Here is a 24,110-nt window from a genome sequence, read left to right as displayed (position 1 = left end):
CTATATCAGGTCTAGTGTGTCATAGATAGATTAACTTACCCACAAGACGTTGATATCTTTCTTTGTTGGTGGGTACCTGATCAGGATATTCACCAAGCTGATGATTCAACTCCATTGGCGTATCTGCTGGTATCTGGCTAACATTCCAGTGTCAATCAAAATGTTAAGGATATATTTCCGTTGTGACAGAAATATTCCTTGTTCTGAATGAGCCACTTCGATGCCTAGGAAATACTTCAGAGCAATAAGATCTTTCATTTCAAACTCACTTGCCAAGTGGTGCTGCAATGCTGCCTTTTCTACTGGGTCATTCCCGGTAACTACCATGTCATCAACATATACAATAAGGGCAGTGACTTTACCTTTCTTATGTTTCAAGAAAAGAGTATGATCTGAGTTACTTTGCTTGTATCCAAAATCCTTCATTGATTTGCTAAACTTTCCAAACCATGCTTTGGGTGACTGCTTCAATCCATAAAGAGACTTTCTCAGTTTACAAACTATGTTGCTAGTATTGGGCCCCATCTTGCATCCTGGAGGGGAATCCATATAGTCTTCTTCTTCTAGGTCGCCGTGCAGGAAGGCATTTTTGACATCAAACTGGTGTAATGGCCAGTTTAGGTTTGCTGCCAGAGACAGAAGTACCCAAATTGTGTTTATCTTGGCTACAGAGGCAAATGTCTCTCCATAGTCAATCCCATAAGTCTGAGTATAACATTTCGCCCTCAATATTGCTTTGTATCATTCAATGGTGCCATCTACCTTAAACTTTACTGTATATATCCATCTACAACCCACTGTTCTCTTCCCTTTAGGAAGGATAGTCATCTCCCAAGTGGAATTCTTCTGGAGGGCCTTCATTTCACCATTCATCGCTTGAGTCCACTTGGGATTTTTCAGAGCTTCCTGCACATTACTTGGAATAGATACAGTGGATAATTGACATACAAATGATGCACATGACGGATACAACCTATGTAGGGACACATGATTAGCAATAAGGTATTTTACTTTTATTTTTGGGTCCGGGTCATACTGTTGTCTAGGAATCCCTCTAGTGGTACGAATAGGTAACTGATAACCTATTTTTCCTGTATGACTCAACTCAGGTAAAGTGCTTAAGTTGGAGTTTAAATGTTCAATTACCTGCAGGGAATCTTCAGGACTTGATTGGATGATTGGTGATGGTACTGTAGTAGGAGGGAAATTATCTAAACCACCATATGGAGTTTCCAGTAACTCTTGATCTTGTTGCACTACTGTAGCTGGTTGCTCGGACACTAACTGCTCTAAACATTTTGTTGAATTTGGATGCTCTGAGTATCTTCTGCAAAGATAGAGCTTTCCCCTGCAGAGGATGCTCAAAACTCCCCATGAGTAATAGAACTCACTCTCGTGGAAAGTCACATTTGCGGTAACATGCATGGTCTGAGTGGGAGGATGGAAACACTTATAGCCCTTCTGAGTGTCAGCATAACCCACAAAGACACAACGCAGTGCACACGGATCAAGCTTGCCATGCTGATGTGGATACACTTGAATATAAGCAACACAACCAAAGAGACGTAGTTCGAGATTTGGTGTGGATGGCATGGTGAGGAGAGTGGTCAATGTCTGAAATGGAGTTTGATACTGAAGAGTGCTGGATGGTGTTCTATTAATGAGGTAAGCAGCAGAACAAAGAGCCTCCCCCCAAAAATGATGAGGCATACGGGCCTCAAATAAAGAGGCACTAACAACCTCCAAGAGATGACGATTCTTACGCTCTGCGACGCCATTATGTTGTGGTGTATAAGCACATGTGGTTTGATGAACAATTCCATGTTGACTTAAAAAATTATGTAGGTCATGGTTGTCGTACTCTCCTCCATTGTCAAACCGAAGCGTAGTGATTTTCTTGTCAAACTGAGTAGCAACATATTGATAAAATAACTTAAATTTGGCGGTGACTTCACTTTTCTGCTTTAGGGGAAAAACCCAGGTCATCCGGGTGCAATCATCAATAACCGTCATAAACCACTTAAAACCGCTAATAGTGGGAACTCGTGATGGTCCCCAAACATCAGAATGGACAATCATGAAAGGCATAAAACTTTTATTCAATCTTAATGGGTAAGAAATACGATGGCTTTTGGCCAAAATGCAAGTTTCACAATGAAAGTCTGATTCAGCAAACTGGGAAAACAAATATGGAAATAAAAGTTTCAGATAACCAAAAGAAGCATGCCCTAATCGTCTATGCCATAGCCACATTTTCTTCATCCTGATAAACTCATCTCTTCTCACATGATGTGCGTGACTCAATCTCGTATAGCTGTCTTCTGTCAAGTCCAGATAATACAACTTTCCCCTCATAGTACCACATCCAATCACGGTCCTGGTGAGAAGATCCTGAAACAGACAATACAATGGCCAAAAACACACGGTACAATTAAGGGAATCAATGATTTGAGGAACAGATAACAAGTCATATTCGAGTGAAGGGACAACTAAGACATGATCAAGACTTAATGAGGATGTAAGATATAAAGACCCTTCTCCCATAACTTGGGAGGTGGTTCCATTGGCACTGGTAATATGTGTTTGGCTTGATGGTTTGGTAGAGTGCAACCTAGTAAAACTAGATGTCATGTGATCAGTAGCGCCAGTGTCAATAATCCATGATCTATTACAAGTAAGTGAAGATGTGCAAGAGGTACCTGAGGTGGCCAAGGCCTTGGAGCCAGATGTACCTGATGGAGGTTCTGATGCAGTCTCCTCGGATGTGAGCGGATGCAAATGAGGCTATAGACGAATCCTTTTTGCGCCCTTTGTGGACCCATCCTTCTGGATAACCAATGATCTCATAACAGCCCTTAATTGTATGATTATCTAAACCACATTTGGTACACTTCATTGGAGGCCGGTTATGAGTAGGGTCGACATTATAGTTGTTCGGTCGAGATTGTTTAGACCTCGCAGAGCCAAGGCTGTGGCTTCGGAGGTTACACCACTTCAGACATGGTTACACGGTTACTCTCTCTTTTAATATGTACATATGCGGCCTCCAGTTCGGGCTTTAGCTCAATCCTCAAAATCTCTCCTCGGATTTGATCGAAATTATTGTCCAAACCTGCAAGAAATATATAAACTCGGAGACAATCAACCTCTTTGCATCTAGTCTCAATGTCTTTCGGATGCTCCATGGTGCTTGGACTTAATTGATCAAGCTCTTGAAACATCTCAGTGAGCTCACTGTAATATTTGGCAACTGATGCACCAGCTTGCTTCATTATGAATGATCGTCTGTGAAGGTCATAAATCTTGGCTTCATCAGCACCATCTGAATAGGTTTGCTTGATTGTAGCCCAGACTTGCTTTGTTGTGTCATAACGAATAAATCGTTTAATCTGATTAGGTTGCATGGCGTCGAACAAACAACTCTTGACTTGGCAATCCGATGCACGCCATTTATTAAATGTGGGATCTGTGTATGCAGGTTGGGCAATATCACCAGTCAAGTGGCCATGTTTTTCTTGCCCAGCTATCTTCATCTCTATGATTTGATGCCATAGAGAATAATTATTCTCATCCAGTTTGATTCCTGCGGAGAAGTTGGAGGTGTCACTCTGCAAAGTGACGATTTGTGTGGTAGTTTTGGAGCCTCCTGACACCAAGGATTGATTGGTGTTTGCTGACCCATCACCGTTGGCCATGATATTGGCTTACAAGTGATGAGAGAAAAAAAAGAGGCAAAAAGAAATCTGTAAAGTTACTCTGGGTAATTGATGAGAAAAGGACACAAAAAATATTGGGTTGAAGGGAAACAGTGATTTGAGGTGGTTTGTGAGATTTGAATATTTGTTGAATGACGTGACAAACTAGTTTGACAAACTGGTGCTGGGTTGTGAGATGAAATACAGGCTGGTTTGACAAACTGATTTGATGAAGGTGGACAATAAAGACAAACTGATGGAATATAGATGGAATATAGGCTGGTTTGCAATAAGAAATATAGAGGTTTTGGGAAAAGAATAATGCTACTCTTACCACATTTGTATACCACATTCTCATACCACCTTATGTGGCAGATGAAGTGGACAACACATCAATTAAAATTAAAGGTTTTTTAGGTTTTAGACATAAAAAAAATTTCACTTTTGGAAAAAGCCAAAGCTTTTTCAAAAAAGACAAAAAAACCACTCAACTTTCAAATCAAAGACATGCAAATGTATTGGATTCCTTAGGAAATCTAAAAATAAATAAGGGCATTTTTGTCCATTTTTGCTTCTTTTAAAATTGTTCTCTCTCCTTTTGCTTTTTCTAAAATGTCCCTAAAATTAATTTAAAGTTTTCTTATCTTTTATGATTTATTGACACTTTTTAATTGATGTGATTGTCCACTTCATCTGCCACATAAGGTGGTATGAAAATGTGGGATATAAATGTGGTAAGTGTAGCATTACTCTTGGGAAAAAGAAGGCAAGGGAATGGTTGAGTGATTTTCTGGTGTTGGGTTTGTTGACGGCTGCTGTTGCAGAAGCGATTGCTAGGGTTAGGTCAAGAGACAGTCATGATCGGCTGCTCTGATACCATATCAGATTGGGTTAAAAAATATTTCATTCATATATTTTGATATATAACAATAGGAAGGTTATATATACAGAGCCTAGGAAACTATTCTCGGAAAGTAATTATGTTCCTATAATCTTGCAAAATCAAATAGTTGACTTAGATTAATTAGGAATGTACAGCTCATTGACACAATCAAAGGCTTGCATCATATTAATATAGGGACAGTTAGCTTGTAATTTAGAGCTCACCTATTTCTCTATTCTTTTTAAATCATCCTTGGGGTAGCTTGAATACAACTTTTTTATTGTATCCATTGCCTGTAAAAGAAACCAACAATCTATTTAGCCACACCGCCGGAAAGCTGCAAAACATAGAATTCGTACTCAGATATCAAGGGTAATCCTTTTACACCCCTGACATTGTTTTGGTCCTCCGTGATACTACAAATGGCACATTTCTTCATGGGACCACCAGAAAAGAGATCAGGAAACTAGTGATTTAACTTATTGTCCAATATCACTGTTAAAATTGCTCATCAAAACTAAGGGCAAGTGCCATATCTTTCAAAGGCATCTTTTTTGCTACTGTTAACTTATATGCTTCTAGGATTGAGAGATTCCAGACTGAGTGTGTGAAAAGGAATGCTATATTTTTCTGTCTTGATGCTCGGTGAATATCAAAATAACAAGGTGGAATCGCGCTGTCACCTCAATTACAATAAAAATTTAACCTAGAAATGATTTTAACCTGCTAAATTTGTATTAGCAGAGAAAAAGAAAAAGAAAAACAGAAATTGACTTAAAACAACCACCTTAAAATGTGAAGCAACTGCGGGAACTCAGAGTCTCCTGGAAGCATGGTGGTGGTGGTGGTGTTGGTTGTGGAGATGGTGGTGGATGTGGAGGGGAGGAGGAGGTGGTGGTGGTGGAGGTGGAGGTGGAGGAGGTGGTGGACGAGATGGTGGTTGTGGTGGTGGTGGTGGTGGTGGTAGTAGTGGCGGTGGCGGTGGTTGTGGAGGTAGTGAATGTGGTAGTGCAAGTGGTGGAGTTGGATGTGGAAGTGGAGGTGGTGTCATTTTTTAAAATGAATGATAGTATTTTGGGAATTTAAAAAATTCATTAACCGTGTGTTTGGCAAAAGGAAAAAAAGATGGGATTTGAAAAAAAATCGGGATTTCACCGATGGAAAAGGGATATCCATGCATTTGGCAAAATCTACTAGGAATTTATCATGATTTCTGAGATGCCTTTTTATTCTTAAGCCTCCTTATTCTCAGTTTTAAAATTCATTTTATGATTATCCAAACAAGGGAAATTGTAATTTCCGTCATTTCCTAAATTCTATATACAAGATATCCAAACACTGGAAATTTGGAATTGACATAATTTGAAATGATGTAATTACAAATTCCGCCATTTACAAATTCTATGAAAATTAGAATTCCTTCCTCCAAACTCAGCATAAAGGTTCATCTCTATTTTTTTTTTAAAGCAGCTTTGAAATTCAACATTCTTTGATCCACAAAATGTTGGCAAATCCCTATTTTTTGTTGTTGTATTTATTAGTTTTAGTTTTACCCATATTATTTGTTATAAATAAAATCCATTTTTTTAAATTCTTGCCTAATGGGCTAATAGTTAGAAATCATTAGAATGAGAGGTGTCAAAAAGAATTTAAATTTTCATTCCCCAATATCACTTGTATATATAAAATAATTGTAGAAATAACTCTAGCCCAATGGGCTAAAGTGGTATTTTAGCCCTAAAATGTATATTTCAAGGGTATAGCCGCACGGCTATACTGTCTAAATACATTCGAATATTTTAAAGGTATAGCCGAACGGCTAGACTTTTTAAATATTAATATATTCGAATATTCAAAGAGTATAGCCGGAATATTTTAAGAGTATAGCCGCCCGGCTATAAGTTTTAAATATTAACACGAAGCTTGCACTCGCAGTCAGAGCCATTTCGCTTCTCTATCAAACTCAAGCTTCGATTGGTTTTCTTCATTTTAGGTAGCTTCGTCCTCTAGGTTCGGCATCGAAAAGAGACCCAAACTGCCTAGGAGGCCCGCCCAGCCGCCTAGGCCGTGCCTAGCCGCCTAGCGCCCGCCTAGCCCCACATCGCCGTCTTGTTGCGATTTTGACGGAGAAAATTCGATAGCGGAGACAGGGTCGAGTTCCAGAGCCATAGAATTGGACCAAATTCAGGAGGAGATCGAGGAAGTGTCTGCCGTTCCGGAAGTGAAGGTGAAGAAGAAGAGCAGGAATGCTTTGAGGAAGGGTCGGAAGGTGAAGAGGTCCGATCTATGCAGGTCTGCTTGCTTTTGAAAGGCGAGTTTTGATTTTTCGGAGTCTATCATTTATTTCTTGTGTTTTTTTTTATGGTGTATATCTTGCTCATCTACCAGTTCATTTATATATATATATATATTAAATTGACTCGTTTGAATTGTTAATGCCCAGACAATTCTTCAGAAAGTTGGATACCAAATTGAACAGACAAAGCATCCAGCCTTGTCTCCAGCAGTGCTCAAATAACAGAAATGACTGTAGCTCAAGATCACACTAAGGCGTCAAGAAAAGTGTTTTGTTGCTCCTTTTACTTGATTTTTTGTTGTTGTCATTGAGTTTTCGTTTCTTCTTAATAACAGGTGAATAAGTAAGATAGACTTGTTTATGAACCTTATTAATTGCTTTATCTTCTTATTTGCTTTAAACTTTTATTTATTTCTTTTGCATCGGCGCTTGCTTCTCGAGCTGCTTCCCGAGTCAAGGTGTAGCTGCGGAAAAGATCACACCACCAAATTCAGCATATCAATTTGAGGTTTCTTGGCGATTCTCTGGAGATAATGCTCGACGGACTAGCCTGTTGAAGGTCTGCAAAAGTATTCATGTGGTTTACTGTAAAAAATATAGTCTGCCAAAATGCAAGATTCATATGTTCGTTGTCATCCCCAAGTAGGTGACCATGAATGTGTTCTTTTTGCATGGTGGTCATCCGTGCGGTTGACCACTGCAAAGGTTCTGTTAGTCTCGTCTATTGTCCTCTTTGGATGGTTGCCGAAGTATACCAGTAATTGCATTGTCATCCGCCTATCCGCTTCTGCATGCTAGGGGACATCCAAGAAGTTCCCCATTTGTTGTGTCCCTTTTGAACAATATCAAATGTCCATAAAGGATTGTGAATGCAGTTGATATTTGTTTCAGAAATCATCACTCATTCTGACTTTCCATTTATGCTGTTACTTTGTTTCATGTTATTTTTTGTGTTTTTTCTGTGCAGGCTATATCTCCAAGTGCATTGCCGCAGATATTCAAAAATGCTTTGACCGTTCCCATACTTCTTGACATTATCAAGTGTGCAGCAACCTTTTCCGTGTAAGTAATGTTTATGTCTGATATGTATGTTTTCTTGTTGAGCTGGATAAAATGCTTATGGCCCCACCTTTGATTTATTTCTTTGGCAGTGAAGAAATGGATTTAGCCGTCAATTATTTGGGGAACTTAACCAGGGTTCCAAGATTTGACACACTCATCGTGTTTCTTTCATCCTTAGACAACGCTGGTATGCATGCTTCTGTTTTAAATTCCTTGAGATTTTCTAAAGCTTACGGTTGAATTCCTGGATTTCAAATGTTTTTTTAAGTAGAGTATAACTATTTCAATGTGGTATATCAGTCTCAGCGACTGGTAATGCTTGCACTGTGTCTTGATTGAATTGTTCCACATTTTCTGATTTCTTAGTCATCCTGCCCATTTTTATGGGGTTTATGATTCATATTTTCAATTAGTTTCATATCCTATACTAATCCAATAAGCTTGCAAACAGATCTTGTTAAGATATGGGATGAAGTGTTTGACAATTAGGCAACTTCATTTCAAGAGTACAGCCGCCCGGCTATACACTGTGTCTTTTTTCAAATTTTTAGTCCATTCATAGTATAGCAAAAATGAAGAAGAAGATAAATTCAACAGCAAAAGAGTAATACACGAGTCTCAAAAACATCTTGGAGTCACAAGCTCCAAAGTTCTAGCAAAAGTCAGTTTAGCTACCTTAACAGAAGAAACAATCTTCTGAAGGAGCATGGTGAAGTCGATTTCATCAATTTACAACTGGCTGATTACCACAAAAAACCTCCAAAATAACAGTGGAAGACACTCTTTATGAATCCCTAGTCCGAACTCAAACGCACAACAGTCAAACAAGCTCTAAAATTCCATTTCCAGAATTGATCTAGTGCAAAGTTGACATGTTTACTCCTCTTTCTTCTCAAGGAAGACATTGGTGAGAACTGCGTTAGACTCCAATGATGCCTTGAGCACTTTCAGACCCTAAAAAATTAATGAAAAGAAAATGATCATTTTGAACAAAATAACAATTCCTCCAACCAAAACAAAAAAACAAAAGAATATAATAGCAGATGAACGGTGGCAAATTAGCTTTGATTAAAAGCCTACATGATAATGTATGATGGTTGTATCGTCTATTGATCGAGTGTGTAGAGTAGAAATCAAAGCATAAAAAGTGTAACTATCCTATCCTTCCCAACTTGAATCAATTAAGAAAATAATAAAAAGTGGGGTTTGTAATTGATGTGCATATATATTTTGCATATTCAAGATGCACATATATTCACAGTTCAAAATGTTGAGAGAAGTTTAGGAAATCAACAACTTAAATGGAGCCCAGTAACAGTTGCAACATGCAAAGACAGAAAACTTAAAAAGGAAATCAACAACTTCCTTGCTTGCTTCAGCAAACAGAACTTTGTGGCTTTTTGTGTCAATCAGAAGCTTCAAACTCACGCTAGCGCTGCTGGTGGTAGCCATTGAGGGGATATTAAGGACAGACCTTCCCAAAAAAAGTATCCTGAATTCAAAATTATTCAAAAATGGCAATGGTGAACGGATCTAGAAGGTGGAGCGTCACCTTGGACTCTGCATCATTAGTCGACCACAATGCAACTCTACACATACAAATCTGTCATTACCTATACATAGGGAATATAATCTACAGATGAGTGAATAAATATATATTTATTTCCACCAAAAAACTGTAATCTTAAATAGGTTCGAAAAATCGGCCTAGGCGCTAGGCGGGAGGACACCGCCGCAATTTCACCCTAATCATTAGGGGTAGGCGCTAGGGAGTTAGGCGGCACCTGGGCCCCCGCCTAGGCGGCTCTAGGCGGGTCTGGGCCCTAGGCGGCTCTAGATGAGCAAGTTTACTTCAGCCGCACGATCGGTTCTCCTTGTTCATTTTTGTATCAATGACAGTGCAAAAGGATCATTGGGATAGCAGATTGGTTTCCTTGGACTCGTCGGGTCGTTTTTACCATATTTTGCGGTATAATATTTGTTACCAATAAGATCAGAGGGCCAAAGTTGAAATAATCCAATGTAAACCAATACAGTTAATGCCAATCCACAAACTAAAATGAACCTCCAAAAGCTCAATTTCTTTAGAGGACCAAAGTTGAAACCTTCATGCACTTTATTACCAAGGAAAACATTTGTAAGAGATGTTTTTGACTCCAATGATGCCTTCACCAGCTTCAAGCCCCAAGAAGCAAAAGCACAAACAAAATATGTAGTGTCAATCAATAGACACAGATAGAGAACATTCTGTATTGTAAACAAAACAAATTTTACAAAAAATATCAAACCTCTTCAATGTCAAGATCAACCACCTTCTCTTCAAAAGCATCAACCGTCTTAAAGTTCAACGTTATAAGCAATGTGATACTTGATACAGTAGACATACCAGCAACTGGTCGCACAACAGAACTGTTCGGCAGGCCTTTGGATCATCGTCGGTCAAAATCCGAAGGACATTAGCTCCAGCAGAAAGTGTCGTAGGTTTCAGCAAGGCCTCGTCCTTGTTAGTAGCAGGTTGTATGTATGTGTCACTGAGATTTTCAACGCTCTTGTAAAGTTTGACTAAGCTTCCACCCATGTCATCCTTGTTAGAGACGAGTTTAGAGGCAATGCCTTGAGGCAAAAGACAATACTAAGCAAATCCACAGAAAGTGTTTTCCCCCTTCAGCAAACAAAAATTTGTGTCCTTTTTACATGTACTTAATTTTGGTGATTGCCATTGATGCCGTCAAGAAGACTGATCGATAATTTTATTAGAAAAGCCTGAAGTGAACTGGTCATGAATACTGGTTGATGGATAGTATATACAACTAGGATTGCTGTTTTTATCTCATTAATTATCATCCTCTGTTTCAGGATTTATCTTCAATAATTACATGATTAATAGATCATTATAAGGCTGCTTTTGAAGATGAGAATTCCTTATTTCACAAGTGATAATCCGTATAGACGAGAAAAGCTAGCTGGTTTATAAGATTTATTTCATTCATATGACTGGGATTATGATCTTGGACTGACTAAACATGGATCTTAATAGCTCAATTTAATTATAAATTGTATTGATCAAATCCATTCACGCATCCTAAACCAGACAAAACTGATTAATCAAATATTCTCCCTGAATTAGATGAGAGTGCTCAATGGAATCAAATTGTTACAACTTAGAACCATTTTCACTTATCATTCTTTTTAAGTTGGGAATGCTATTGAAATCTAAGCCCGCGTACATTATGAGAGAGAGAGAGAGAGAGAAAGAGAGAGAGAAAGAGAGATAGAGCATTAAGAATAGAATGTTTAATATAAATTGCTTGGCCTGAAAAGGCATTCAGGAATTGGTCCTTGTATTAGTGAATATACAAGAAAAATCTGATTAAGAATTACCAGGGTGTTACAGCACTGTACAACCAGTTGATTAGCAACAAGGCAGTTAGAGACCAGCATCATCCTCCTCCTGTACACAGTAAAGTCCAAAACACATTATGTCAGGATTTGAAGAACACAGCAAAGTAAAGACTTGTCAAGGAAAATAAAGGTCAACAATCCTGATTGGAATTAATATGGACCCAGCTATTCAAAATCCTTATTTGAAAACTCTATCTTCTTTTTTTTAATTTACTGAGGAAAGATGACATCAAGGAAAATATTATGAAGCATTTTCAAATGGAAACTTTTCCAAGACAACGTTAGCATTTCTCAATTCATTTACCTCAGCTCTTTCTATATTACTTGGTTTCGGTTTTGATGATTTGCTAGCAGTATCAGACACTACCATCCAATCAAAATTCACTTCTAATTGGGGATTTTTAATATAAATGGAGACATTAATAGACTTTTCAAGGGGCACCCTACTGCAGGTGGCCCAAAATAATAGCAAATAAGGTCTGGTTCCATAGCAAGTGATTCAGCAACTTCAAAGATAAAAAGTGCAGAAGCAAAAACATGTTTAAATGCAGGAGATGGAACAAAATCAAGTGAAATGGCCTAAGGTTGCATGCACCCTATTAGTTAGTATTTCAGTACAAGATCATCAGACTAGGAAGGTTGATTCACTAGTGACCTGCCACATGACTGTGAAAACAAAAGTTCATTATCTTTCAGTTTCGAACCAACTTAAGTCAGTTCCGGTACACCAAGAGGTACCCTTCCAGGATGTGGCATCCAGGGGTAGGCGCCAGGGAGCTAGGCGGCGTCTGGGCCCACCTAGGCGGCTCTAGGCGGCCTAGGCGTCTCTAGGCGGCTCTAGTAGGTTCTAGGCGGCCCTAGGAGGGTCTAGGCGGCTCTAGGCGGTCCTAGGCGGCTCTAGGCACTCAAGGAAGGTCTAGGCGGCCCTAGGCGGCTCTAGGCGGCCTAGGCGGCTCTAGGAGGTCTGGGCCGGCGTTTTGCCTTTGAGGCCTGGAGGAAGGGCAGTTGAAGTTTGCAGGATCCGCTGCTTGTTCGGAAGAAAGACGGAGAGAGACGGAGAGACAGAGACAGAGACAAAGACAGAGAGAGGAAGGAGAAGGCGCTGGGAGAAGAAGATATCCGACCTAATTTTTATATTTGAAAAGTATAGCCGCGCGGCTAGCCTATTATTATTATTTTTTTAAAACAGAAAAAAACACGGAGTATAAAGGCGTGGCCTTACTATTTTTAGATATTATATTTAACCCGTATAGCCGTCCGGCTATACTATTCATTGGAATAATTTTTTAACCCGTATAGCTGCATCATTTGATATGTTGTGAAATTAGAGTTAAAATGCAATCGTAGAGAAACGGCTGCACTCAGATGACCCCTTGTGTCAATCAGCAGGATAGGCTTTGACAATTCATCAGTTTCTTCTGATGTTTTGAATCAGTATATATAGATGAGCTTGATTTCTTCAACCTCCCTCAGTACAAAATTGGCCTCCTTATTTGTTTTGGATCAACGATAAAGTTGAATGATTGTTGCGATGGCGGATGAGTTTTCTTGAGATATAATGAATGAAACCAAAAGAATCAATGGACCAAAGTTTACATGATCCAGAGTAATAGAATAGAAATCCCAATCCACAAACCAAAATGAAACCCCAAAAGCTCAATGTCTCTAGAGGACCAAAGTTGAAAAGTTTTTGCTGTTTCTTTCCAAGGAAGACATTGGTAAGAGCGGTATTTGACTCCAATGATCGATGCCTTCACCAACTTCAAACCCTACAAGAGAGAGAGAAATATACAAGTAAGACATTTAGCTCTATCAACAAGCCATTGATAAGAGTTAGAGAAATATATAGGATATGAAACCTCCTTAACTTGAAGTGCATCAATCCCCTTCACATTGAACTTTTGTAGCAGCCTTGAGATTTAGTTGGGTATAATCTACAACATCCTATTCAGGCAGAGAAAATATGCCTCCAGGGAAAATATATGCCAGCATACTATTTCTGCCTTCAATGCAGTTAAATTTGCAGGAACTAGTCAATTCAACAATCTACGATGGTTATACAGGACGGGTATCGAAAATAGGAACAAGATGAAATAAATCAGACTATCAGAGCCATCAAGTTTCCTCAAGAAGCAAAGGATATAAAGACGAAGAGGCAAATATTAAGAGAATCGTCAAATTTTTATAGAGAAATGTATTACTAAGGACATAAAGAAGATTAGGCATTGTGAATCATATCATACCATGATGGGAGTAATAGATCATTTAGACAATTTAAATCCCAAATCCCTGATTAAGAACAATGTATCGTTAATGAAATTATTTAATAATTTTGATGTTCATGAGGCTAAAAAGAACCTCTGCTACAGATCTAGAACATAACATATAGTAGCTGGCTGGACTCTCTCTATAACTCTCTCTAAAAATAAAAGAAGTAAACTTTTGAACCGAGCAATCACAAGCCACCTTAGAAATCTCTGCCTTTGAATTCATCTTTCTACTGCTGAACGACCAAAACAACTGTGACAATCTGCGTCCCCTTTCTCTCTCTTCATCTGCAAAATCATCATAATTATATATATATATATATATATACACACACACACACAATACACAATAACGAGATGCTTTAGTTTATGATTACAAATACACACACAGGAATCTATACCTTCACGGAAAACAGCTAAATCTCTCTGTCCAAATCCAAAGATTTCATGGCATCCCCGACTTCTTCCATCTTCCTCTTATGTTTTTTTTTGCCCCAGCTGAAATGGGAATACAAGTATAAATATATGAATTGAGCACAAGGCAATCTAAAACCTGATATATATATATATATATATATATATATATATATATACAAGTACAAATTTAAGGTAAGGCATCTACCATGAAAATCCGTTGGGCTAAGATCTAGTCTCTGTTTTCATGCCAGTTTGACTCCTGAGTCATCATTAGTTAAGCAATGTGAACAGTAAAAGGCAATCTAAAAACAGGAAAACATGATGCATGCATGCATCGTATATAGTTGTATGTCTATATATGTATGTATTTAGTTCCTTTTTTTTAATATAAATAATTCGGTATAAGTCCAATTCTTATGACAGAATTTGGGTGCAATCCACACACTTATGACAAAATGCAATAATGACTTAGTTGGGGGTATTTTTGGAATCTGAAAAGTACAATAAATCAGATTTTATGCTTAATTAGGTAACTTGCTGAGTTGGATCCTAGTCATGGAGAAATTATAGAGTAGTACCGTATCACCACGTCAGCTGGTGATACTTCAACTCAAAATATGCCATGTGTCTTTATTTTTTGACAACTCAAACTTTATTTTACAACTGGACATTAACCTAATTTTTACCCTCTAAAATAAAATTAAGAAAATAAACAATGGAAAAAAAAAAGAAAAAAAAAAAGGATAGCCACAGCCCACCCCAACACGCCTACCTGCACCGCCTGTCGCCACCCCCTCTCTCTCTCTCTCTCTCTCTCTCTCTCTCTCTCTCTCTCTCTCTCTCTTTGTTGCCGTTCTTCAACTCAACCTTTTGGTGACTACCCCAAGATCCATATATATTTTATCATTGATGAAGGTCTCACTAGCAGATGTGAAGAAGGTTGGGATGGGAGGTGGGTCTATAACAAACAGGCTACAAATTGACCAACATGAAATTGATATGGAAAGGGTTGATTGTGTTGGGTATTATATTGGATCTAATAAACTCCATCAGATATTAAGATTCATTGACAATGAAGATGAAGTTTCCTGGTTGTAAAAATTTATTAGGCTATGGGGATTTGGCTCTCTTACTTGTGTGACTAATGACTGTTGATGGCAGTCGGAAGAAGACGACAAAAGGGTGGTGTGGGGGTAAGGGTTGGGTTCTGTTGCTATGATATTCTCTTTTCTTTTTTCTTTTTTCTTAAGTTTTTTATTTTCCTAATTTATTTCAGCGGATAAAAATTAAATCCAGCTGTAACAAAGAATAATTAATTTATAAAAAAAATTACAAATGGCATATTTTGAGTTGGAGTATCACCAGCTGACGTGGTAGTACGACACTATTCTATAATTTATCCTAGTCATGGGTTTGTACTTATACAAATTGGGTATTATTTATAGGAACAAAAAGTGAAGGGTTTTAGGTACGGCAAATTGAATTTGAAGGGTGTAAGCCAAATTTACTAATTTTATTTTTTGCCAAAGTCAGAAAAGGATAGTAGGAGATTAAGCCTTAAATGAGATCCATCAAAATCTTACAAACAAGGAAAGGATTGGAGGAGATTAAGCATTATCATCAATAACATAACGGAGTATATATGGCAACAAATAAGAGTAATAAATACATCATCTCAACGACGGGAGCATTTTTGCTAACCATATTAACTAGAGGTGTATGCTCACCACTACCCTTAAAACATGACACCTGTCCCATAGTTAACCTTAGTTGAGTTTTATGTGAGAATTAAAAAAAAATTGAAAAATGGCCCACAGCCCAACACTTTCCTCCCCACACGGGACCTTTCTCTCTCCTCTCTCTGTATTTCTCCCTCTCTCGCACTGTAACCATCCTCCAAAACAAATCCTTCCGTCTCTTTCTTTACTGGAATATTGGATCTTGCTTTGCCAATCTTATTATTTATCATTAATCTATTATTATTATTGCCATTTTTGTTAATACAGTTTTTATTTTTGATTTGTAACAAATCAGAGCTTCCTTTCTCAATCTCATCAACGATGTCGACTAGAAAACCTTCATGTACAAACCCAAACCCTGCAAGCACATTTCAGCTTACAAGCTCAAACATGGCTTGGGTCGTATAAATCAATCCAAAAATGCCTCAGGACCACCCCAAATGGACAGACAAGTGTTCAAAATCCTGGCACAGAGATACCCAGATGAAGTTCATGTAATGGGCATCAAGGTAGACTCTGTGTTTGTTTAATTTTCTCTTCAATCCCATGCTCAAGCCACACCATTTTGCATACCCAGTCTTAGATTAGCTGTGGACATTAAAAGGGCTGAACAAGAAACAAAGTGAGGGAGAGAGTGCCGGCAAGAGGAGAGAGAAGAGAGAAGGGTCGGAGGTGAGGGAAAATCGAAAAGAAAAGAAAGGAGGAGAGAAGTGCTGGGCTGTGGGCCATTTTTCAATTTTTTTTTTTTTTTAAATTCTCACATAAAACTTAACTAAGGTTAACTACGGGACAGGTGTTATGTTTTAAGAGTAGTGGTGAGCATACACCTCTAGTTAATGTGGTGAGGAAAAATGCTCCCCTCAACGACAAGTCATGCAAATATCAGAGCCATCAATTTGGATCCCAATCCAATGTTTTCTTAATTAAAATTTGATGAACCAATAAGATCCAAATTGGACCATTGAGGGGAGTAATCATTGCTAAATCTCGAGCTCAGCTTGCGTACCTCTTGCGCCTCTTTTGGTTCTCTCCCGCGACATGGTTTCAGTTTCTGTTCAAAGTAAACAGAGATGGTGAACTCAAACTGAAAAAAACACAAAACAAATCCGGGTTGCATATAGGAGTCTCTGCCCGTACCCGTTTGCCCGGCCCATTCGCGTGGGTTGAATAAAACGGGCAATATGTATATGGGTTTATCTGTTTATTCAGGACCCGCTTATAGCAAGCCCAAAAAGTAAGTACATTTTGACCCTGCAACAACCAGAGACCTCTACAGTCTTTCAAATCCTTACTGGCTTCCTCCACAGGTTAGTGGGTTTTTGGGTTTTTTCTTCCGAGTTTTTGTTTCATACTTTTCCCAATTGAATGTGGTCTTTTTATAAACTTTCTGCATTTACGCTTTTGGCTGGATGAGGTTAGTGTGATATTGGTATGTTGCAGACCACCCATATGTGATAATTCCTGAAAGAACTTGCTATAGAATGGTGAAAGCTTATGGTAGATAGTAGTAGCAGCTTGGTTTGCGCCCTTTCTTAATTTGGTTTAGCCATTAGCCTAGAATACGTAGAGCCCTTTTCATGGACACAGGTAGCGGTTGGTATTTGATGGGGCTTTGTTTGTATTGCTGCTCTGTTATCAATTGGTAGCGGCAGCAGCATTTTGGGTTTTTTGCTCTGAAATTATGCAGCCATTCAGTTAGTACTGGCTGTACCTCTCGTTTCTTTTGTCTTTATCCACCGTAAACCTTGCTATATAGACAATACAAGGCACTTTGATGGAAATGACTGAAACTTGCCAGCTAAAAGCTCTTGTTCTATCAGCTTAAGTGAAGTTGTAGTGCCACTCATTTTTATTTTTCATGATTCATGTTGCTTTAACTGTTAAATTATGGCCAAGTTTCATGCTCATTTCCTTTTCACCCAAAACCCCTCTTTCCTAATCAAATCCTTTTTAACGTGCCAGTAGTTGTATTTGGCCTGCCTGTTGCTTCTGTTATATTGACAGCAGCTTAATGCTTTAACTGTTAAATTACGAATCTCATCATAGAATACGAATCTCATTAGTAAGGACTGTAATAGAATAGAAATCCCAATCCACAAACCAAAATGAAACCCCAAAAGCTCAATGTCTCTAGAGGACCAAAGTTGAAAAGTTTGTGCTGTTTCTTTCCAAGGAAGACATTGGTAAGAGCGGTATTTGACTCCAGTGATGCCTTCACCAACTTCAAACCCTACAAGAGATAGAAATATACACGTAAGACATTTAGCTATCTAAGTAGATCAACAAGCCTCTGATAAGAGTTAGAGAAATATATAGGACATGAAACCTCTTGCATGCCAAGATCAACCTCCTTAACTTGAAGTGCATCAATCCCCTTCACGTTGAACTTTTGAAGCATTGCAACATTTGATTCGGTGGTCATTGGCTTCACTTCCAAATTATCCATTATCATGTAAATAACACCACCCTTGACATAGCCAGCCTTAATATTGCTCGAGTCATTGTTGGTCGGCAATGGCAATTGAAGGATATTGGCCACAGAAATTGTTGTTTTGGGTTTGAGCAGGGTGTCCTTAAGATTGAGTGGCAAGTATGAGTCGACACTAAGAGTTTCGGCACTTTCGTAAAGGTTGCCTAAGCAACCAACCATACCATCAGTTGAGAGGAGCCTAGTAACAGTTGCAACATGCAAAGACAGAAAACTGAAAAGGACATCAACAACTTCCTTGCTTGCTTCAGCTTCAGCAAACAGAACTTTGTGGCTTTTTGTGTCAACCAGAAGCTTGAAACTCATGCTAGCCCTGTTGGTGGTGGGATATTAAGGACAGAGAAGAAGGAGCATGTGCTTAAGCATTCAAAGACCTATTATAAGCTTCACAAAAGAAGTTATCCCAAATTCAAAATTATTCAAAAAGGCAATGGTGAATGGATCAAGAAGGTGGAGGGTCACCTTGGACTCTGCATCATCAGTCGACCAGAAAACAACTCTACATATACAAATCTGTCATTACCTGTACATAGTGATATATTATACGGATGAGTGAATAAATATGTATTTGTTTCCACTAGTTGGCATTCATTAACTAAACCAACAGCCAGATTTACAATTCGTTTTGTTTTGTATTTGCTTTTCCATATTAGTTGTATTGTATCTTCAGGCTTACTAGTTTAGAGGCAAAAGACAGTGAAAAAGCCAACTAACAGGTCTATGCTCCCTTCAGCAAACGGAATTTTGTGGCTTTTTTACATGGACTAGGAGTTTCACCTTAGTTTTGGTGAATTCCATTGATGACTTCAAGAAGACTGATCCATAATTACATGGATGATGAACTTCATAGATCAAGTAAGATGAGAGAAATTTGATAGGTAAAGAGAGAGAGAAGATAATAGATCACTAGAACATGTAATTTTGTCACACGTACGCGTGAGTGTGGATTAATCTGGTGTGAAAAGTAGGAGGAGCTGTAATGCAAGGCATCAAAAAGCTTTTATAACCTTGCAAACTGCCACTTTAGAAACAAAACTACATTTGATGTATTTAGAAATTGAAGTAAGAATTTGTGTGACATGACAAGGGTTTGAGTTGCAAGGTGTCCGTTTTAGTTAACCATAGGTTTCATGCAAATGTTAACCACCAACATGCAAAGACAGAAGAGTGAAAAGAAAATCAACAACTTATTTGCTTGCTTGTAACTCTTTGTGCAAAGAGGATAGAGAAGGACGGCAGGCGTATAATATGCCTGAAAAGCCTTAGAAAGACCTATTTATAAGCTTAGACAAGCCTTAGAAACGAATGGTACTAAAGCATATGAACTCATAAACCTGCCCAAATGGATAAAAACAGAGAACTGTTATAAAAGTTGATCTCTTGCCAACTGGTTTGAGATTTGATCATGCCAAAAAGAAACTAAGAAATGGAGGTCCAAAACATAAAATCAACAGAAAAACCAAAAACAAAACAGTGCAAATGCCTTAGAGCAGCGGAGCAGTGTAGATGAGCAAGTTTACTTCAGCAGCACGATCGGTTCTCCTTGTTCATTTTTGTATCAACGACAGTGCAAAAGGATCATTGGGAAAGCAGATTGGTTTCCTTGGACTTGTTGGATCGTTTTTACCATATCTTGCGGTATAATATTTGTTACCAATAAGATCAGAGGGCCAAAGTTGAAATAATCCAATGTAAGCCAATACAGTCAATGCCAATATCCACAAACTAAAAGGAACCTCCAAAAGCTCAATTTCTTTAGAGGACCAAAGTTATTGAAACCTTCATGCACTTTATTACCAAGGAGAACATTTGATGCCTTCACTATTGATTGACTCAAATGATGCCTTCACCAACTTCAAACCCTAAGAAGCAAAAGCAAAAACAAAATATGTTGTCTCAATCAATAGACACAGATAGAGAACACTATTTATTGTTGTCTTGGGTTTCAGCAGGGAGTCTTTGTTAAGATTGGGTTGCATGTATGTGTCACTGAGATTTTCGAGGCTCTCGTAAAGTTTGCCTAAACAACCAACCATGCCACCATTAGAGAGGAGGAGCCTAGTCACAGTTGCAACATGCAAGGACATAAGAGTGAAGAGAAAATCCACAACTGCCTTGCTTGCTTCAGCAAACAGTACTTCAGCAAGCAAAAACATGTTTAAATGCAGGAGATGGAACAAAATCAAGTGAAATGGCCTAAGGTTGCATGCATCCTATTAGTTAGTATTTCAGTACAAGATCATCAGACTAGGAAGGTTGATTCACTAGTGACCTGCCACATGACTGTGAAAACAGTGTAACCCTAATTCCACGCCAACCAAAAGCTCATTATCTTTCAATTTCGAACCAACTTAAGTCAGTTCCCGTACAACAAGAGGTACCCTTCGAGGATGTGGCATCCAGGGAGCTAGGCGGCGTCTGGGCGCCCGCCTAGGCGGCCTTGGGGGCCTAGGCGGGCGGCCTTCTAGGCGGCCCTAGGAGGGTCTAGGCGGCTCTAGGCGTCCCTAGGCGGATCTAGGAGGCCCTTGGTGGCTCTAGGCACTCAAGAAAGGTCGAGGCGTCCCTAGGCGGATCTAGGCGGCCCTTGGTGGCTCTAGGGACTCAAGGAAGGTCTAGGCGGCCCTAGGCGGCTCTAGGCCGTCGAGGCGTGAACGAAGGGCGATGGAAGTGCGCAGGATCCGCTGCTTGTTAGGAAGAAAGACGGAGAGACGGAGAGAGAGATCGAGACAGAGAGAGGAAGGAGAAGGCGACGCTGGGAAGAAGATATCTGACCTAATTTTAATATTTGAACAGTATAGCCGCTCGGCTAGACTATTAATTTGAAAAAAAAAAACCGGAGTATAAAGGCGTGGCCATACTATTTTTATATTTTATATTTAACCAGTATAGCCGACCGGCTATACTATTAATTTCAGGGAAAAAATTGAAAAATGGAGTATAACCGCTAGGCTGTACTATTTTAATATGGGTTTAAATATGCAATTATGAAGATCAATTAATTTGATATGGGTTTAATAGTCGGTATAGATATGCAATTATGAAGATCAATTAATTTGATGTTTCTTGAAAATTACCGTTCCTAAGTGATGACATCATTGCTTTTTTAAGTGAAAAGACATCATTGCTTTTTTAAGAGAGAAGAAGAAAGCAGAAGAATCTGATCTGTTTGTACTAGTTTGAAGTCCAATACGTACCCAATCCAATTCATTCATCCATATTCAAAAACAAACATTCCAAAAGAAGCTTCAAAATGTCAACTTGAAATGCTGCTTAAAGGAACACATTTGTCATAACTGCATTTGACTGCAATGATGCCCTTCAACAATTTCAAACCCTAACAAGGAAATTAAACAAAAATGCTCTTCACCATAAATTCTTATAAAATACGAAGTGCAATATTTGAATATATAGAATGGTAATTTATCAGGTTAGAAAAAATTAATAAACACAAACCTTATCCTTATCGAGAGGAACCACAATCTCTTCAAGTGAATGAACATCCCTAACATCGAAGTTTTTAAGTAGAGCGATACTTGAAATGGCAGACATAGGCTTCACTTCCATATCATCCGTTATCATGTAAGTCACAGCCTCTCTCACAAACCCACCTCCCTTGCCGCTGGTTGCAATTGCCGGCCGAGCAACATAAGTCGTGGGTTTGGAAATGAAGTTATGGCACTTTGGACATCAGCCACATAGCATACCTCGCCAGAGTAGGAGTAGCTTGACGGCTGACATGACCAACACGTATACAACTTTTTACCTTTTGATTCATCGTCGATCAAGCAGGAAGAAGTTGATGGGCGCCACCAATTGGCATTGGCAGCTTCTTAGGTTTTAGAAGGACATCCTTGTTGAGGTTGTATGTGTCGTTTAAGTTTTCTAAGCTGGCGTAGAGTTTGCCTAAGCAACCGATCATGCGTTTTCTGGAGAGGAGCCCAATCACAGTCTGTGGTAGAGACAGAAGGGTGAGGAGAAAGTCAATAAAATCCTTGGCAGCTTCGGCGAAGAGAACTTTTTTATGTTTTTTGTCGATGAGGAGCTTCAAACTAACTAGAGAAGTAGAGATGAACGGTTTGCAATAAAATACTTCCCCCCCTCCCTATACATGCGTTGGAGATGAAATGGGGCCAAATTTTGAGATTTTTTTTGGGTTTAGCCCCAGGGTTGGAGAAGGCCTTACAAAAGGTGCAATGCAACCGCATATATACATAGAGATAGCGATAGAAAGAGAGATTGTTTTAGTTGGTAACTAAGTAAAGAATTATAAATGTAGAACTATTTGGCATTGGAGTTAGAGTAATGCTACACTTACCACATTTTTATCCCACATTTCTGTACCACATGATGTGGCATGTCCATATTATATGCCACATCAATTAAATCAATGAAGTGTATTTTAATTAAGACAATTAGAAAAACAAATACTGGAATAAATCATAAAAGAAAAGAAAATGTTAAATAATTTTAATTGATGTGGCTGTTCACCTCAGCTGCCACATAAGATGGTATAAGGATGTGGTATACAAATCTGGTAAGAGTAGCATTATTATTATTGGTCAGCAAATGATGACTTGGGTTTGAGCAACGTGTCCTTGCCAAGATTGGGCTGCAAATCTTATAAAGTTGGCCTAAGCAGCCAACCATGCTGTTCTTGGAGAGGAGCCTAATGATGGTGCCATCATGCAGAGACAGAATAGTTAAGAAACAATCAACCATTTCTTTGCTCACTTCAGCAAACAAAACTTTGTGGCTTTTGGTGTCTATTAGGAGCTTCAAGCTCACACTAGGGTTGGAGGTTGCTGCCATATTGAACTAGTGATGAAGAGGACATAGCTTATTGTCTACAGCATATGCCAATATTTGTTTCGTATTGCATAGATTCATAATTGAAGCACTCAGACATTGCCTTTATTGCAGTGAACCTCAACATTTGTATCATGGTACAGGGCATTGTGCCAATGAAACTCAACATTGGAACTTGGTCTTCATCAACATGCATCTAGAGCTTGATCTCTATTTCTCTCACCCTTTTAGGACTTTAGGGAGCCACTTAGCAGACTCTTTGGGAATGCGCTTGAGATTGTTTTTGTAATCGATGTAGTAAAGTCCGAATCGTAAGGTATAGACATATCTTGAGGCTTCTTTGGAGCTAAAGGATCATTGCGGTAGCAGATTGGCTTCATTAGACTTGCAGGGTCGTTTTTACCATATCTTGAGGTGTAATATAGTTGAGGCCAACAAAATCAAAGGAATCCTTCAACAATCTCCTCTCTTCCTTGGTGAAAATGGGCAGCCTTTCCTTGACAAATGTACTCATGCTCTTTGGATAATCTCCATATACCAATGGCTCCGTGTACCATCCAAGTTTAAAGTCCAAATTTCTCTTTACTGCAGCTCTGTCTTCTGTTGATTCTGAGTAAGGCTCCACATATTCTCCTATACGACTAATTCCAATTTGTCCACCTTGTTTCTCTGTAAAGCTCAACAACAGTGGCATGGGCTAGGACTCCTAGGAGAGAGCTATGGCTCACAATGTAAGGTTCAGTGACTGAATTGCCTTCCCTGCATGGAAACCCTGCTGGAACAAAAAATAATACCAACTACTTAAGAGAAAGGTACTAATTAATTAAACCAGAACACACTCTTGCATGTTATAATCAAATTTAAAAATAATAATTTGAAAGTTGATCCAAAGTCCTACCTGTTTTCAGGATTACAAGGTGGATAAATGATGAGGAAGATGGGACCAAATCTGCAGGGGAAAGTAGCTTGCAATATGTGATATTGGATATGACTGGTAATTAAGGGAAACAAATAGTGCACATATATATATATATATATAATTATTGTGACATTTT

At 38.7% G+C, this 24,110-nt stretch overlaps 1 protein-coding gene, 1 long non-coding RNA gene and 2 pseudogenes across 4 annotated transcripts; 1 reads left to right on the top strand and 3 right to left on the bottom strand.

Moving 5' to 3' along the window:
* Positions 1–3,962: 3,962 nt before the first annotated feature.
* The window catches only part of LOC148918104 (protein disulfide isomerase pTAC5, chloroplastic-like), a 101,565-nt pseudogene continuing 81,417 nt past the window's right edge, over positions 3,963–24,110 (top strand).
* LOC148918117 (uncharacterized) lies at positions 9,263–12,408 on the bottom strand. Its single transcript, XR_016126213.1, has 3 exons — positions 11,318–12,408; positions 10,225–10,520; positions 9,263–10,111 (listed from the first exon to the last, which is right to left on the bottom strand). It is a non-coding gene; the product is annotated as an uncharacterized LOC148918117 (long non-coding RNA).
* LOC148918116 (uncharacterized) lies at positions 17,802–20,989 on the bottom strand. Of its 3 annotated transcripts, none has more exons than XM_089051338.1 (4): positions 19,027–20,989; positions 18,712–18,772; positions 18,088–18,562; positions 17,802–17,991 (listed from the first exon to the last, which is right to left on the bottom strand). In XM_089051338.1, exons 2-4 carry the CDS (start codon positions 18,726–18,728, stop codon positions 17,821–17,823), a joined length of 663 nt encoding a protein of 220 aa, XP_088907464.1. In that variant the 5' UTR covers positions 18,729–18,772; positions 19,027–20,989; the 3' UTR covers positions 17,802–17,820. The 3 variants fall into 3 exon arrangements, with proteins under 3 accessions (XP_088907464.1, XP_088907465.1, XP_088907463.1); XM_089051339.1 differs by having other exon boundaries at positions 19,770–20,989; XM_089051337.1 differs by having other exon boundaries at positions 18,712–20,989.
* On the bottom strand, positions 21,520–23,749 carry LOC148918115 (uncharacterized; annotated as a pseudogene).

Source organism: Prunus mume, linkage group LG4, assembly GCF_029339155.1.
Source record: "Prunus mume cultivar Tortuosa linkage group LG4, ASM2933915v1, whole genome shotgun sequence".
In the NCBI taxonomy this organism is placed as follows: Eukaryota; Viridiplantae; Streptophyta; class Magnoliopsida; order Rosales; family Rosaceae; genus Prunus; species Prunus mume.
Note: the sequence above shows the minus strand (reverse complement) of the source record. Positions and strands in the feature narration are given on the sequence as shown.

What these genes read in the sequence shown, in the direction of transcription:
- LOC148918116 (XM_089051337.1), bottom strand. An exon ending in TTGATCTTGGCATGCAAGAG is followed by an intron (nt 17,992 to 18,087) that starts GTTTCATGTCCT and finishes TATCTCTTGTAG; the next exon opens with GGTTTGAAGTTGGTGAAGGC.